Raw genomic sequence first — 15315 nt, 5'->3', positions numbered from 1 at the left:
CTGGTTTCTCAGGCCTCCAGATGGAAAGGATATATCTAACCATGGATTCTCGGGCTTCCTTCCCCTTCTATATAAGGCCATGCTGATTGCATTCTCCTAGGATATCCTAGGGGCCTGAAATGGGAACAAAAGGGTTATATTGGAAATAGGATGGTATTTGGAGTCAGTATGCATTGCAAAGCCCTCTGGCTCAGACTTCCAAGAATTTGGGGATGATAACAGTAGCTAATACCTGTATAACATTTTCATACGCCAAGAACAGCTGTCTCTATTGTGTCCAGATGTAGGCATGTACGTATGTGCATATATATTCATTTAATCCTCATGATAACCCTATAATGTAGGTACTATATTATCCCTATTTTACAGATTACACAACTGAAGAACAGAGAGGTCGAGGAACTTACCCAAAGTCACACAGCTAGGTTGTGGTGGAACCAGAATTTGAACCCAGGCAGTCTGATTTCAGAGCACGCACCTTTAATACCTCTGCTGTGCTGTCTGAGAGAAGATAGTGAAGCAGATTCTCTGCCTGGTTTTGGGAGAAAGCAAATACCAGCTTCTAAGAGATATTGCTGCCTGCAGGGTGGGGGTGGGCAAGGAGGCTTGTGAAATGTAAAATTGTCTGGGCCGGGCACGGTGGCTCACGCCTGTAATCTCAGCACTTTGGGAGGCCAAGTTGGGCGGATCACTTGAGGTCAGAAGTTGGAGACCAGCCTGGCCAACATGTTGAAACCCCATCTCTACTAAAAATACAAAATATTAGCCAGGTGTGGTGGCTTGCACCTATAATCCCACCTATTTGGGAGGCTGAGGCAGGAGAATCGCTTGAACCCAGGAGGCGGAGGTTGCAATGAGCTGAGATGACGCCGTTGCACTCCAGAATGGGGGACAGAGCAAGGCTCCATCTCAAAAAATAAATAAATAAAATAAAATCGTTTGGAGAATGGGGGACCTTGATAACATCCACTTCTAACTGAGGAGCTTACGAAGATGGAGAGTTCTGTTCTGATGGCTCTGTGTGCGTGTTTCTGCATCTGTGTCCCAATAGCCCGTGACGTGGTGGCCAAGTTAATTGAGGACAGGGTCTCTGATCTGAATGATTTCCAATGGATCTCACAGCTGCGCTACTACTGGGTGGCCCAGGATGTACAGGTGCAGATTATCACCACAGAAGCTTTGTATGGCTATGAGTACCTGGGAAACTCCCCTCGGCTGGTGATCACACCCCTCACAGACCGCTGCTACAGGTACACTCTGGAGCTCCTAGATCTGACGGGTGAATGGAGAACTCCAGGGGAAGAAGACTCTGGGGAGGAAAGTTAGGGATGTCTTGGGTTACCTTTACCCTTCACGCTTCAGGTTATTAGATTCTCCATAGTCCCAAAGATGGGCATGTAAACTAGGTCTTCAGGCTAGAAATGAGAACCCAGTAATAGTTCTAGTGCAAATCAATATATTTGAACCAACAAGTGGAATATTGGTGCACGTCTATGAACATGACACAGGACTTGACGTAGAGGGCTCTCCAATGGCAGGAATCAAGATGGTGCTTGGAGATCCTATGGCTATAACATAGACAAGAAGTGAGGTCAAGAACACAGCCAAGGGGTCTCTATGCTCTGCCAGCCAGTCTCATGAAAAGATCTGGCCATTCTGTGCTCAGCAAAGTGCTCTGACATTTTCTGTGGAACTCAGCCTTTGAGATCGGGATTTTGTGAACTTGTCGGTTTTGTGATGTTTAGATGTTCTTTGCTTTTATATATTTCCTTACAGTGGGAGTTTTTAGATTGCAAAAATAATACTTGGGAATATTTTTTCCCTTCAAAATCCTCAACCACTTGTTTTTTTATGGTCATGATTTTTGCTCTTCATTCGTGTATTTATTCCACTCGTTGTTCAACAACCATTTTTTGAAGTTTCCTGTGCACCATGCATGACCTCAAGAAACCCTAAATCTAACTGGGGGGTCAGGAGAGACATATTCAAATGATTACAAGATAGAGTGCTAAATGAAAACATAGAGACTCATACCAAGGGCCATGGAACCACAGTTATTACATCATTCATTTCTAACATATATCTGGCACCTATTACATGCCAGGAACTGTATTAATTTACTGAGGTTATGAAATGCAATCAAATATGATTCCTGAACTTAAGAGTTCATAATCTAGCTGGGCATGGTGGCTCACACGTGTAATCTCAGCACTTTGGGAGGCCAAAGTGGGTGGATCACTTCATCCCAGAAGCTTGAGACCAACCCACCTGGGCAACATGGCAAAATCTCATCTCTACAAAAAATATGAAAATTAACCAGGTGTGGTGATGTGTGCCTATAAGTCCCAGCTACTTGGGAGGCTGAGATGGGAGGATCACTTGGGTCCAGGAGGTCAAGGCTGCAGTGAACTGTGACCATGCCTCTGCACTCCAGCCTGGCCGACAGAGTGAGAACCTGTCTCAAAAGATAAAAGAATTCATAATCTAGTTGGATAAATATATTTATTTTTACCATTCCATTAGCACTGGTGATCTTTGGAATGTGGAGTTTATGAGTATTTTCACTTTTATTTGAGATATATATATATATATATTCATTTATTTATTCAAACACATATTTATGGGTGCCACTCATGTGCTGGGCTCTGAGGTTACAATGCCGAGTAAAATAGAAATTTTTACAGTGAAGTTGTATTGCTCATATAATCGGGAAAATTTTTAACTGTTTGGTTGGTGCAAAAGTCATTGCAGCTTTTAGCATTACTTTCAATGGCAAAAACTGCAGTCACTTTTGCACTAACCTAAATATTTGTATGAGTCAAAATAAATAAAAAGTCAGTTTCTTTCCTGGGTCTTAGACGTCAAGCACTGAAGTCCTATTTTCTTCCCATAGGACACTGATGGGAGCTTTGAAGCTGAACCTGGGGGGTGCTCCAGAGGGTCCAGCTGGGACTGGCAAGACAGAAACCACCAAAGATTTGGCCAAAGCCTTGGCTAAGCAGGTAAGGAAATGCCATCTATCCCCTCCGTCTCTTTCAGGCCCTCTCCGCACCCCTGTTGTGGGAAGTAAGCATGAACTTTAAGATAGTTTAGCATTAACTGGCAGCGTGGACCCCAGCTCCTTCAAGCAGAGCAAGGAGAGAGGAGCCCACTGCTGTTGAATGGTGCAGGGTAATTCAGATGGGATGCAATCCACCCTGAATGATACCCACATCCTCCCTCTTTCCAGTGTGTGGTCTTCAACTGCTCCGATGGTTTGGATTACAAAGCTATGGGGAAGTTCTTCAAGGGGCTGGCACAGGCTGGAGCATGGGCGTGCTTTGATGAATTCAACAGGATCGAGGTAACTCCGCCTCTAGGATGCAAAACAAAGAAGCTGTGCATGGAGGGAACTTTTTCTTGGCTCTGCACCCCTTAATAACAGGGCCTTGTGTCTCTTGTATGGCAGACATGAGAACCTCCAAAGCAGGTACTCAGTGAATTAAACAGAAGGAGTCTCAAGGGGACAGATGCATGTTTTATACACATATTCCCCATCTCTCCATCATATTAATTCATTCACTTGCCCATTCCAAACTATTGAGCAGCTACTATACATCAGATATTCCGCATAAGTTCATGCTACAAAGATGAGCATGAAATGATTGCATAGCAAGGCACAGAGGCTCACACCTGTAATCCCAACACTTTGGGAGGTCAAGGTGGGAGGATCACTTGAGCCCAGGAGCCTGAGACCAGTCTGGGCAACACAGTTGAGACCCTGTCTCTACAAAACTAAAATAGCCTCAGTTATTCAGGAGGCTGAGGCAGGAGGATTGCTTGAGCCCAGGAGTTCGAGGCTGAAGTGAGCTTTGATGCAGCCACTGCATTCCAGCCTGGGTGAGAGTGAGACTTTGTCTCTTTAAAAAAAAAAAAAAAAAAAAAAAAGGTCTTGACTGGGCGCGGTGGCTCATACCTGTAATCCCAGCACTTTGGGAGGCCAAGGCAGGTGCATCACCTGAGGTCAGGAGTTCAAGACCAGCCTGGCCAACATGGTGAAACCCTGTCTCTACTAAATATATAAAAAGCAGCTGGGTGTGGTGATGAGTGCCTGTAATCCCAGCTACTCGGGAGGCTGAAGCAGGAGAATGGCTTGAACCCGGGAGGCGGAGGTTGCAGTGAGCTGAGATCTCACCATTGCGTACCAACCTGGAAGTGAAACTCTGTCTCAAAAAAAAAAAAAAAAAAGGGTCTTGCTGTCTAGACTGTTCAATCTAGTAAAGGGAAATAAAAATTTAATGAAACAAATACCAACATGATAAAAGTCTATAGCAGAAGTACAAAAGATGCATCCCAAGAGTGTATAATTCTGTTTGGATGATGAATGAAGATCAGGAAATATAAAAATCCCTGATCTTTGAACCAATATGAATTGATAAACACAGAATACCTACTGTATGTCAAGTACTATGCTAGGTGTTGAAACAAAGATAAAATACTATGGAAACTATTATCGCACACGCACACACATGCACGCGCAAACCTATGTTCTTTTTTCTTACCAAAACCCCAAATCATGCTCCTAATTTTGAATGTGCAGGTGTGGTTGGTTTCCGGGTGATTGGGTTCTTTCTTTGCTATGTGGGAGGACTCTGGTAGAGTAGGGTGGTTGTCAGACAGAAGCAGGAGCTCCTATCAGCCGGGCATTCTCACCCCAGGTGGAAGTGCTGTCTGTGGTCGCTCAGCAGATCCTCAGCATCCAACAAGCCATCATTCGGAAGCTAAAGACATTCATCTTTGAAGGCACTGAGCTCTCTCTGAACCCAACCTGCGCTGTTTTCATCACCATGAACCCCGGCTATGCTGGCAGGGCTGAACTGCCTGACAACCTCAAGGTAAATGCCAGCAGATATACATGTGGGGTGTGCTTTTTAGAATAGAAACCTCTGGGCCGGGTACTGTGGCTCATGCCTGTAATCCTAGCACTTTGGGAGGCCGAGACAGGCAGATCACCTGAGGTCAGGAGTTTGAGACCAGCCTGGCCAACGTGGTGAAACCCCATCTCTACTAAAAATACAAAAATTAGCCAGACATGGTGGCCAGCACCTGTAATCCCACTCAGCTACTCAGGAGGCTGAGGCAGAAGAATCGCTTGAACGTGGGAGGCGGAGGCTGCAGTGACTGGAGACAGCGCCATTGCACTCCAGCCTGGGAGGCAAGAGTGAAACTCCACCTCAAAAAAAAAAAAAAAAGAAAAAGAAACAGAAACCTCTGGAGGTACCTACCTGGGGGTAAATTTATTCCCCCGTCCCCTTGGGTGGAAGTGGTAAGAGAGACCCAGCCACACCCATATCCACTGACTTTAGGACATGATCTATCCCCTGCTACTAATGCATTCTGATTGGAGCCCTGGAATCTTATTCAGATGGACCACTTCTCTCTGAGAAGGGAAAATAGTCAGGGTGATCCTTCAAGTGGCTCCTCCCCTCTAGGTCAACATACTCCAGTGAAGGCCAAGATAGAATTTGGATCCACATTTCTCTCTCTCTCTTTTTTTTTTTTTTTTTTTTTTGTGATGGAGTCTCATTCTGTCCCCCAGGCTGGAGTGCAGTGGCACGATCTTGGCTCACTGCAACCTCTGCCTCCTGGATTCAAGTGATTCTCCTGCCTCAGCTTCCTGAGTAGCTGGGACTACAGGCATGCGCCACCACACCCCGCTAATTTTCATATTTTTAGTAGAGACAGGTTTTCACCACGTTGGCCAGGCTGGTCTCAAACTCCTGACCTCAGGCGATTCACCTGCCTTGGCCTCCCAAAGTACTGGGATTACATGTGTGAGCCACCAGTCCTGGCCACATTTCTCATTTTTTACTGCCCAGTAGTTGTAAGCACCCCCTGCACCCATCCCAGCCAACAGCCATATTAGATCATCACAAGCAGCTTTCACGATGCCATGGTATAGTAGAAAGCACCTGGGCATGGTATCAGGAAGCCTGGATTCTAGCCCTGGCATTAGGTCTAACTAACTGGGTGACTCAGGCAAGTTACTTCTCCTCTAAGATCCAAGGTAATAATGCAATAGCTGGTGTATATTGAACACTTACTATGTGCCACATACTCTTGTAAGCACTTCACTTGCATTCTATCATTTATTCTCATGATAACTCTATGAAGAGAGTAAAGTTAGTCTGTTTTGAGATGAAAGAACTGAGCTCTAAAAGGGTTGTATAACTTGCCCATGCTAGTCCGGAGCAAAACAGGAACTCAAATCAAGGTCTGTCTGGCTGGGCACGGTGACTCACGCCTTAATCCCAACACTTTGGGAGGCTGAGGCAGTTGGATCATCTAAGGTCAGGAGTTCAAGATCAGCCTGGTCAACATGATGAAACCCCATCTCTACTAGAAATACAAAAATTAGCTGGGCCTGGTGTTGGGCACCTGAAATCCCTGGGTGTTTGGGAGGCTAAGGCACGAGAATCGCTTGAACCTGGGAGGCGGAGATTGCAGTGAGCCAAGATCGTGCCACTGCACTCCAGCCTGGGCGACAGAGACGCTGTCTCAAAAAAGATCTGTCTGACTTCTTCTGATACATATTGGTTCTGCATTCCTAAATGACTTCTGATGTCCATGTTGAACTCTGGGAAGCTCCAACAGTTGAGTGATGCTATGAGGTATCCTCATTTGGCATAGGAGAATGAGGTGAACCAGCACCTAGGGCCTTCGACAGAACCACTGAGGGACCGAACGTAAGTAACGACATGTACCCGCACAGGGCCAGTAGGGAGGTTGGCTGAGCCATGCATTGGCCAACTGAGGATGGTCCATCTGCACTCACTTGTCCCCCAGTCCTGCTTGCCTTGATTGTCACTGGAGTGGCCTGAAGGACCGTGCTACTTCCCTTTGCTTCTGTGGATGTGCCTTCCCTCAGTATTCACTGCACATGTTCCGATTCTGATTCATTGTTTCTTTTCCAGGCCTTGTTCCGGACAGTGGCCATGATGGTGCCAGATTACGCCCTCATTGGAGAAATCTCCCTCTACTCCATGGGGTTTCTGGACTCCAGAAGGTGTGTTACATGGGTTTTCCAGTGCATTCTAAAGGACTAGTGGCTGTTTGCGTGCGTGGCGGATTCAAGGTGGTTTGCCCATTGGAATAAAAGAGAGAAGCTTGAGAAACTTGCTTCAGCTTACTGGGTGGTCTGAGAGCACATAGCCCTGACCTTGGTCTTGCCCCATTTCTGACGGGGAAATGGCCCAGATTCCCAGGGCAGGGCCCCGCTCTCTCTTTGCATACATCTGAGTTCTATTAGAGAAAGTAGCTACTCATATCTTCCCCACCCCTCACTCTGACACATCCATACCCACATTACTCAATGGCTTAAGGCAACAAACAAACAAGGCTGGGTGCCGTAGCTCATTTCTGTAATCTCAGCACTTTGGCAGGCCAAGGCAGGGGATCACTTAAGGCCAAGAGTTTGAGACCAGCCTGGCCAACATGGGGAAACCCCATCTCTACCAAAAAATTCAAAAACTAGCCGGGCTTGGTGGCACGCACCTGTAATCCCAGCTACTCGGGAGGCTGAGGCAGGAGAATCGCTTGAACCATGGAGGCAGAGGCTGCAGTGAGCCAAGATCTCACCAGTGCACTCCAGCCTGGGTGACAGAGTGAGATCCTGTCTCAAAAAAAAAAAAACAAAAGCAACACTATAAAACATATGCAATTATTCCAGAATTGAAGAGGAAAAATTATTAATATAACATTTATTGCCTCCAATTAACTAGGTTATCTCTCTCATTCAAGTATTGTCCGGTTTCCAAGACACACACTTATACGCAGATCAGTGTCTTCATGTGTGTGTGTGTGTGTACACACATACATGTAATACATGTACCAAGAGTTATGAATAATCATTGCAAAATGGCTTGTGTTTCTCTCATTCTAAATTTTATCACGTCAATTGACTTTCTGTTATAATGAATGTCTTTATGGCCTGGGTGTCTTTGTTTATAATCCAAGGGGCTGCAGAAATTCTCAACAGTATGTCACCCTTCCTAGGCCAAGAGGCTGCCTCAGTCATATGACATTTAACTCATTTGTTTTTTATTGATTGTTTGTTTTTTGAGACGGAGTCTCGCTCTGTCGCCCAGGCTGGAGTACAGTGGCGGGATCTCAGCTCACTGCAAGCTCCACCTCCTGGGTTCACGCCATTCTCCTGCCTCAGCCTCCCGAGTAGCTGGGACTACAGGCGCCTGCCACCTCGCCCGGCTAGTTTTTTGTATTTTTTAGTAGAGATGGGGTTTCACCGGGTTAGCCAGGATGGTCTCGATCTCCTGACCTCGTGATCCACCCATCTCGGCCTCCCAAAGTGCTGGGATTACAGGCTTGAGCCACCGTGCCCGGCCTAACTCATTTGTTTTCTATAGTAGCCAGGATTGCATTGATTCGCTCACTCAATTCATTTATTTATTTAATTAGCAAACCTTTATTGAGCCAGCAACCTTATGCCCAGCCGTGTGCTGGGTGCTGGTGAACAACACAAAGTCTTTGTTTTTAAAGGAAATCAGTTTTGTAAAGAGGATCTCTTTGAGAGAAAAGTGCATAAGTGTATTAGTTAGGGTAATACTGACCCCTGAATCTCAATGGCTTAGCATAGCAAAGTTTATTTTTCACTTGCTGAAAATCCCAAATGAGCCTACGGCCATACCACACTGAACGCAGCCGATCTCGTCTGAAAATCCAGAGTGGGTGCTTGTGATCAAGGGCACTTCTCCCCCAAGGGATGGTTACTTAGAGTTCATGGTTACTTATAGTTACCATGGTTACCCAGGTTACTTATAGTTCATGGCTACAGCCCATGAATGGCACAGAGGCTGTCACGGAGGAGGTTTTCGTGGGCCTGCCCTGCCATTGACATACGTCAGTCGCTATCATTCACATTGCACTGGCTGGAACTCAGTAGCATGTGGCCTCCCCTGACTGCACGGCAGGCTGGGAAATGTGGTCCACCCGTGTATCCAGGAAGAGTAAGAAACCCAATTCAAAATTTAATGTACTCGGCACACAACACATGTACACTTACGTGCACTGCAGTGTGTGCGTTAAGTATGCAGTGCACGTAAGCATCTGTGTGTTGTGGGCCGAATATATTACAATTTGTACTGGCCTTCTTAAATTTAAAAAGTAAAATGGACATTGAAAAAATTATAATGCGACAGAAATGAAAAAAGTGAATTTCCCCTCAGTAACCCATAGTTCCACTCTCCAGGAATTAATATCCCTGATAGTTTGATACGTTCTTCCCTAACTTGTGTGTGTGTATATGTGTGTGCATACATTTATATATACATACAGAGGTATAAAACATACAATTTCTTCCAGGCACGGTGGCTAACACCTGTAATCCCTTCACTTTGGGAGGTTGAGGTGGGCAGATCACTTGGGGTCAGGAGTTCGACACCAGCCTCACCATACAATTTATTTTAATTTAATTTTTATTTTTGTAAAGACAGAGTCTCACTCTGGCACTCAGGCTGGAGTGTAGTGATGCAATCACAGCTCACTGCAGCCTTGAACTCCTGGGCTCAAGAGGTCCTCCCACCCTTAGCCTTCCAAGTAGCTGGGATGACAGGTGCCATGCTACCGTGCCCAGCTCATTTCTAAATTTTTCTGTAGAGACAGAGGCTCACTGTGTTTCCCAAGCTGGTCTTGGACTCCTGGCCTCAAGCAATCCTCCTGCCTCAGCCTCCCAAAGTGCTGAGATCACAGGCATGAGCCACTGCACCTGACCAAAAACATACGATTTCATATACCATACCTGTTATACATATATGTGCACATGCTTTTTTCATGCTTCCATACCTCATTATGGTAACTCTGTTAAAAGACCCTTAAAGGACAGGGCTTCTCCATCAAGTCCATGGGCAAGCCTGGTTGCTGGTGGGGCAAGAACAAGGATACTGGGAATGTCTGCTGGGCAGGACGTGGTCCTCTCTGGGTGTCTGCATACATATCTTTGCCCTCCTAGTCTTGCCCAGAAGATCGTTGCGACCTACCGCCTGTGCTCGGAACAACTGTCCTCTCAGCATCACTATGACTACGGCATGCGTGCTGTCAAGTCTGTGCTTACTGCTGCAGGAAACCTGAAGCTCAAGTATCCAGAGGAGAACGAAAGTGTCCTGTTGCTCCGGGCATTGCTTGATGTCAACCTGGCCAAGTTCTTAGCGCAAGATGTCCCTCTGTTTCAGGTATGTAGTGGTTCGGAACCTTGGCTGAGGACCAAGGCTCGACGTTGGAAGATGAAACATTGTCTTTGGTGCCTTCCCCATATCCTCTTCCATCTCCTGACATCTTCCCTTCTTTGGCCAGCATCTCTGCCACCTGATACCCTCCCTACAAATGTTAAATAATGAGTGATAGATAGCAAACATCTCTGCCTGATTTTTAACAAAAATGGTTTCACTGATGGGATAATATTTGCTCTTGGGTATACGTAAGTGTTTTTATCCAATTTAATTAGTTTCCTTTTGTAATTAATTTAATCTTACTTGCCAGGCTCTGAGCTTCATAAAGACAGAAGTCATGACTATCTTGTTCATCCTAGTACAATAACTGAAAGATAATCCAGAGTCATCAAATATTTGCTGACTTTTAAAATTATTTGGGGGAGAAATTATAGTGTTGTTTTGTTTTGTTTTGTTTTTTTGAGATGGAGTTTTGTTCTGTTGCCCAGGCTGGAGTGCAGTGGCACGGTCTCGACTCATTGCAATCTCTGCCTCCTGGATTCAAGTGATTCTCCTGCCTCAGCCTCCTGAATAGCTGGGATTACAGGCACGTGCCACCACACTCAGCTAATTTTTGTATTTTTAGTTGAGACAGGTTTTCGCCATGTTGGCCAGGCTGGTCTCGAACTCCTGAACTCAGGTGCTCCACCCACCTCGGTCACCCAAAGTGCTGGGATTACAAGCATGAGCCATGGTGCCTGGCCAGAAATTATGTTGTATAGTGTTTTCATTTGTGATTATGGACAAGTTTTGGTGCAAGAAAAATGAGGTCTGGAATTTTTCAAAGATTTCTGTTGTTAATACATCTCATTTTAGGAAAATGTTGAAGTCACATATCTGATACTTTATCCTTTCCACTTTCTTTTAAATTCTTTTTAACAGGGAATAATATCTGATTTATTTCCTGGAGTTGTTCTTCCAAAGCCAGACTATGAAGTTTTTCTGAAAGTGCTGAATGATAACATCAAAAAGATGAAACTCCAGCCAGTACCTTGGTTTATAGGGAAAATTATCCAGGTTGGTTCCTTAACCCATGTAAATGTGCCTGTTTTACCGTTTGCTGCAGTCAGCAAACAGTAAAGACTTATAGGAGATTGGAACTGAAGTGACAGCAATCAGAGGTGCCTGTGTAGAAAGGCAAGTAAAACATTAGCTGGGCATGATGGCCCATGCCTGTAGTCCCAGCTACTTGGGAGGCTGAGGTGGGAGGATGGCTTGAGCCCAGGAGTTTGAGGCTGCAGTGGGCTATGATCATGCCACTGCATTCCAGCCTGGGTGACAGAGTGAGACCCCAACTCTTAAAAAAAAAAGAAGAAAGAGGGCCGGCGCGGTGGCTCACGCCTGTAATCCTGGCACTTTGGGAGGCCAAGGCAGGCGGATCACAAGGTCAGGAGATTGAGACCATCCTGGCTAGCACAGTGAAACCCCATCTCTACTAAAAATACAAAAAATTAGCTGGGTTTGGTGGCGGGCACCCATAGTCCCAGCTACTCGGGAGGCTGAGGCAGGAGAATGGCGTGAACCTGGGAGGCGGAGCTTGCAGCGAGCTGAGATTGAGCCACTACACTCCAGTCTGGGCCACAGAGTAAGACTCCAAAAAAAAAAAAAAAAAAAGAAGAAAGAAATGGAGGGAAAACAAACAACCAAAATCAAAAAACCCACTTACTCACTCCATCAGTTTGTGTGTGTGTTAGTTTGTTTCTGAGACGGAGTCTTGCTCTGTTGCCCAGGCTGGAGTGCAGTGGCGCAACCTCAGCTCACTGCAACCTGTGCCTCTCAGATTCCAGCGATTCTTCTGCCTCAGCCTCCTGGGTAACTGGGATTACAGGTGCATGCCACCACGCCCAGCTAATTTTTGTACTTGTTTTGTAGAGACGGGGTTTCACCATGTTGGCCAGACTGCTCTCAAACTCCTGACCTCAGGTGATCCTCCCACCTCAGCCTCCCAAATCCCATCAGTTTTGTGCTGTGAGATTTTAGGCAAATTAGTTCACCTCTTTTACCCTCAGTCATCTGTAAACTGGAGTGATTTTGAGAGAAGAGGTGTGTAAAGTGCTACACATAGTACCTGATGCTATATCATTATCAACTCCACCATCTCCGCCATCATCGTCAGCACCATTGGCATCAGCATTTCCCAAAGTCACAATGCGAGTTACAAGTGAAGTTCACGTTAGCACCCAGGTCTCCAGATTCCGAGATCACACTGCCTTGTGATAAAAATAATCACTTTTTCCCTACTGTATTAGCAAGTGAGCTAGTTTTTGACACAAGTCATTTAATCCAATTTTGAACCCTAATTTATGATTGAGATTTTGCAGAAGGACCATTCTTTAACTAGGCATGAGCTTTAATTTTCAATATTTTATTATGAAACATTTTAAACATGCAGAAAAATGGAAAGAAATGTACAGAGAACACTCATGTACTCACCACCCAGATTTTACAATAAATATTGTATACTATTTGCTTCATTATTTGTCCATCCATCCATCCATCTTACTTGTTGATGTATTTCAAAGTAATTTGCAGACCTACAGATGAACTTTCATATAGCTTAGTACCAATTTACAAAACAAGGTAATATTTTCAAAACCAAGGTGTCTGGAGCTACCTGCCCTTTTACATACTGACATCGCAATGTGAGGAGGAATGTGAGACGCTATGAGTGATTAATATCTTCCTCTCTTATTCCTTTGTTTTTTATTTTAGACAGAGTCTCCCTCCATTACCCAGGCTGGAGTGCAGTGACATCATCTCAGCTCACTGCAACCTCCACCTCCCAGGCTCAAGCGATTCTGCTGCCTCAGCCTCTGGAGTAGCTGGAATTACAGGCATGCGCCACTATGCCCAGCTAATTTTTCTATTTTTAGAAGACATGGGGTTTCACCATGTTGGCCAGGCTGGTCTCAAACTCCTGACATCAAATGATCCACCCACCTTGACCTCCCAAAATGCTAGGATTACAGGCGTGAGCTACCAAGCCCAGCCTTCCTCTCTTATTTCTGATGCACAGTCAAGCTTTCAAACCTACCTGAATGTCAACCCTACTAAATGGTTAGGGATTTTGTCTTGTTCTCTGCTCTGTAACTTTCAAACAGTAGCTTTCAAACCTACCTGAATGTCAACCCTACTTAACGGTTAGAGAGTTTGTTTTGTTCTCTGCTCTGTCTACAGCACCCAGAACGGTGTCTGGCACATAGTAGATGCTCAACAAATATTTGCTGAATGACATGTGTTCCTCTCTCTACCATTCCCATTGTCACTACCTTCATTTAGATGCTTCTTATTGCTTACCTCCAAGGTGAAAAATAATAAGAATTTATCTTTAAAATAAAAAGCTGCTTGTGTTCCCTTTCTCTGAGGGAGTCATAGTCTAAAGGAGGAAATTTTTTTAAGCCATAAAATTCACATAAATGCAAATGACCAAAGCAGATCTCAAGAAAGTTTCCAGGAGAAACACAGTTTGCTAAAATGACTGCCATTTTCTTTTTCTCTTTTAAAGTAAATGGCAATAGTGTCATGAAAATATTAGAGGCATTAAAGTCAAATAGCCCTGTCTGCAAATTCTGGCTCTATCACTGATGAACTTGGGCAAGTATTTAACCTCTCTTGGGCTCAGTCTTACCATTTGTAAAAGATGGTCAATGATATCGGAGTAGATTAAATAATTTGGGTTATCAGTTGATTCTTAACACATAGACAAGGTACAGAGCAAATGGTAGTTGCCGTCCTTTAAATAATCTGAGATGCATATATATATTTATTCATCTGAAAGATACGTGAACAATAGATTACGAAAAGAACTGTAGTTCTCCAGAGGTAGAAGCGACTGTGAGAATCCTCTTCTGACTCCTCATTCCTCATTGACTTCTGAGTAACTCATAATAGGGGAGCGTTGCAATGATTGACTTCTTTTATGAATGATGTCTCCTCCCAGATCTACGAAATGATGCTGGTGAGACATGGTTACATGATTGTGGGAGACCCCATGGGCGGCAAGACCTCTGCTTATAAAGTGTTGGCTGCAGCTCTCGGCGATTTACATGCAGGTGAAGCTCACATCCCTGGCTTCCAGGGAGGACAGAACTCCTCACTCAGTTGGCTGGCTCCATGGAGATAATGCCAGGCTGCTAGTCTTGTCAGGTCTCGATCGTGACGTCAGAGCTAGAAATAGAACACGGCACACAGATGTCTGCAAGCAGAAAATAAAGGGTGGGGGTGGGGTGCTTCTATAATAACAAGGGATTTCGTGTGCATATCATTAAGGCCTGGAGGAATTTTCTCAAATGCCAAGCAGTGGTTTCTCCGAAGGTCCCCCAGTGAAAGAGAAACTCGTGTCATTGGCCTTAAAATTAGTATCAAAGCAAATCATTGCATGGGTTTGCTTCTTCTATTCTTCTTTTCCTGTTCCCTTCCTTTTAGTTTTTTCCCTCCCTCCCTCCCTTCTTTCCTTCCTTTTAAAGTCAAGGATAGGAGCTCCTACTTTTGAATCAGACTCAGACTTGGGCAAATAACGAAACCTGTCTTATCCTCTGTTTTCCCAGCTGTAAAATGGGATTGTTGTGAGAATTAAGTGACAGTATGCAGGTAAATAACTGAGCACAGTGCATACTCAACAAACGGAAGCTATGTTTATTGCCAGAGAAACAATTGTGGCTTTTGTCTGTGTGAGTGTCTGTTTGTTTTGTTTTTATAAAACGCAGATCTGTAGTTTTATAAAAGCATTTCCTTTTTGTGCATTCATTGCTTCAAGTTTTTCATTTGAAATTTTTTTTCTAATAACATTTGATGATTGGGTTTTTGAGGTTATGTTTTGGGGTTATCCTAGCCTTAATAACTAATTTGGGCATCTCAAATTTAAGTAAAAATTTTAAGACAGAGTACAGAGGCTCACACCTATAATCCCGACACTTTGAGGCGCCGAGGTGGGTGGATCACTTCAGCTCAGGAGTTTGCAGCTGTAACGAGCTCTGATTGCGCACTGCACTGCAATTCCAGACTGGGCGAGTGAGACCCAGTCTCAAATAATAGAATATAATAAAATATAAAATAT

General features: G+C 44.7%; 1 protein-coding gene across 2 annotated transcripts in view; it reads left to right on the top strand.

Annotated features, from left to right (window-relative positions):
• Positions 1-15315, top strand: part of DNAH3 (dynein axonemal heavy chain 3) — a 206043-nt gene that overhangs the window by 94403 nt on the left and 96325 nt on the right. For both annotated transcript variants that reach the window (XM_023224996.2, XM_023224997.1), the window contains 8 exons: positions 1052-1250; positions 2894-3002; positions 3230-3343; positions 4698-4874; positions 6954-7045; positions 10004-10223; positions 11142-11276; positions 14200-14311. In XM_023224996.2, coding sequence (XP_023080764.1) covers positions 1052-1250; positions 2894-3002; positions 3230-3343; positions 4698-4874; positions 6954-7045; positions 10004-10223; positions 11142-11276; positions 14200-14311 — 1158 coding nt within the window. The remainder of the gene's footprint in view (positions 1-1051; positions 1251-2893; positions 3003-3229; positions 3344-4697; positions 4875-6953; positions 7046-10003; positions 10224-11141; positions 11277-14199; positions 14312-15315) is intronic.

The sequence above is a fragment of the Piliocolobus tephrosceles genome, chromosome 17, assembly GCF_002776525.5.
Source record: "Piliocolobus tephrosceles isolate RC106 chromosome 17, ASM277652v3, whole genome shotgun sequence".
In the NCBI taxonomy this organism is placed as follows: domain Eukaryota; kingdom Metazoa; phylum Chordata; class Mammalia; order Primates; family Cercopithecidae; genus Piliocolobus; species Piliocolobus tephrosceles.
Note: the sequence above shows the minus strand (reverse complement) of the source record. Positions and strands in the feature narration are given on the sequence as shown.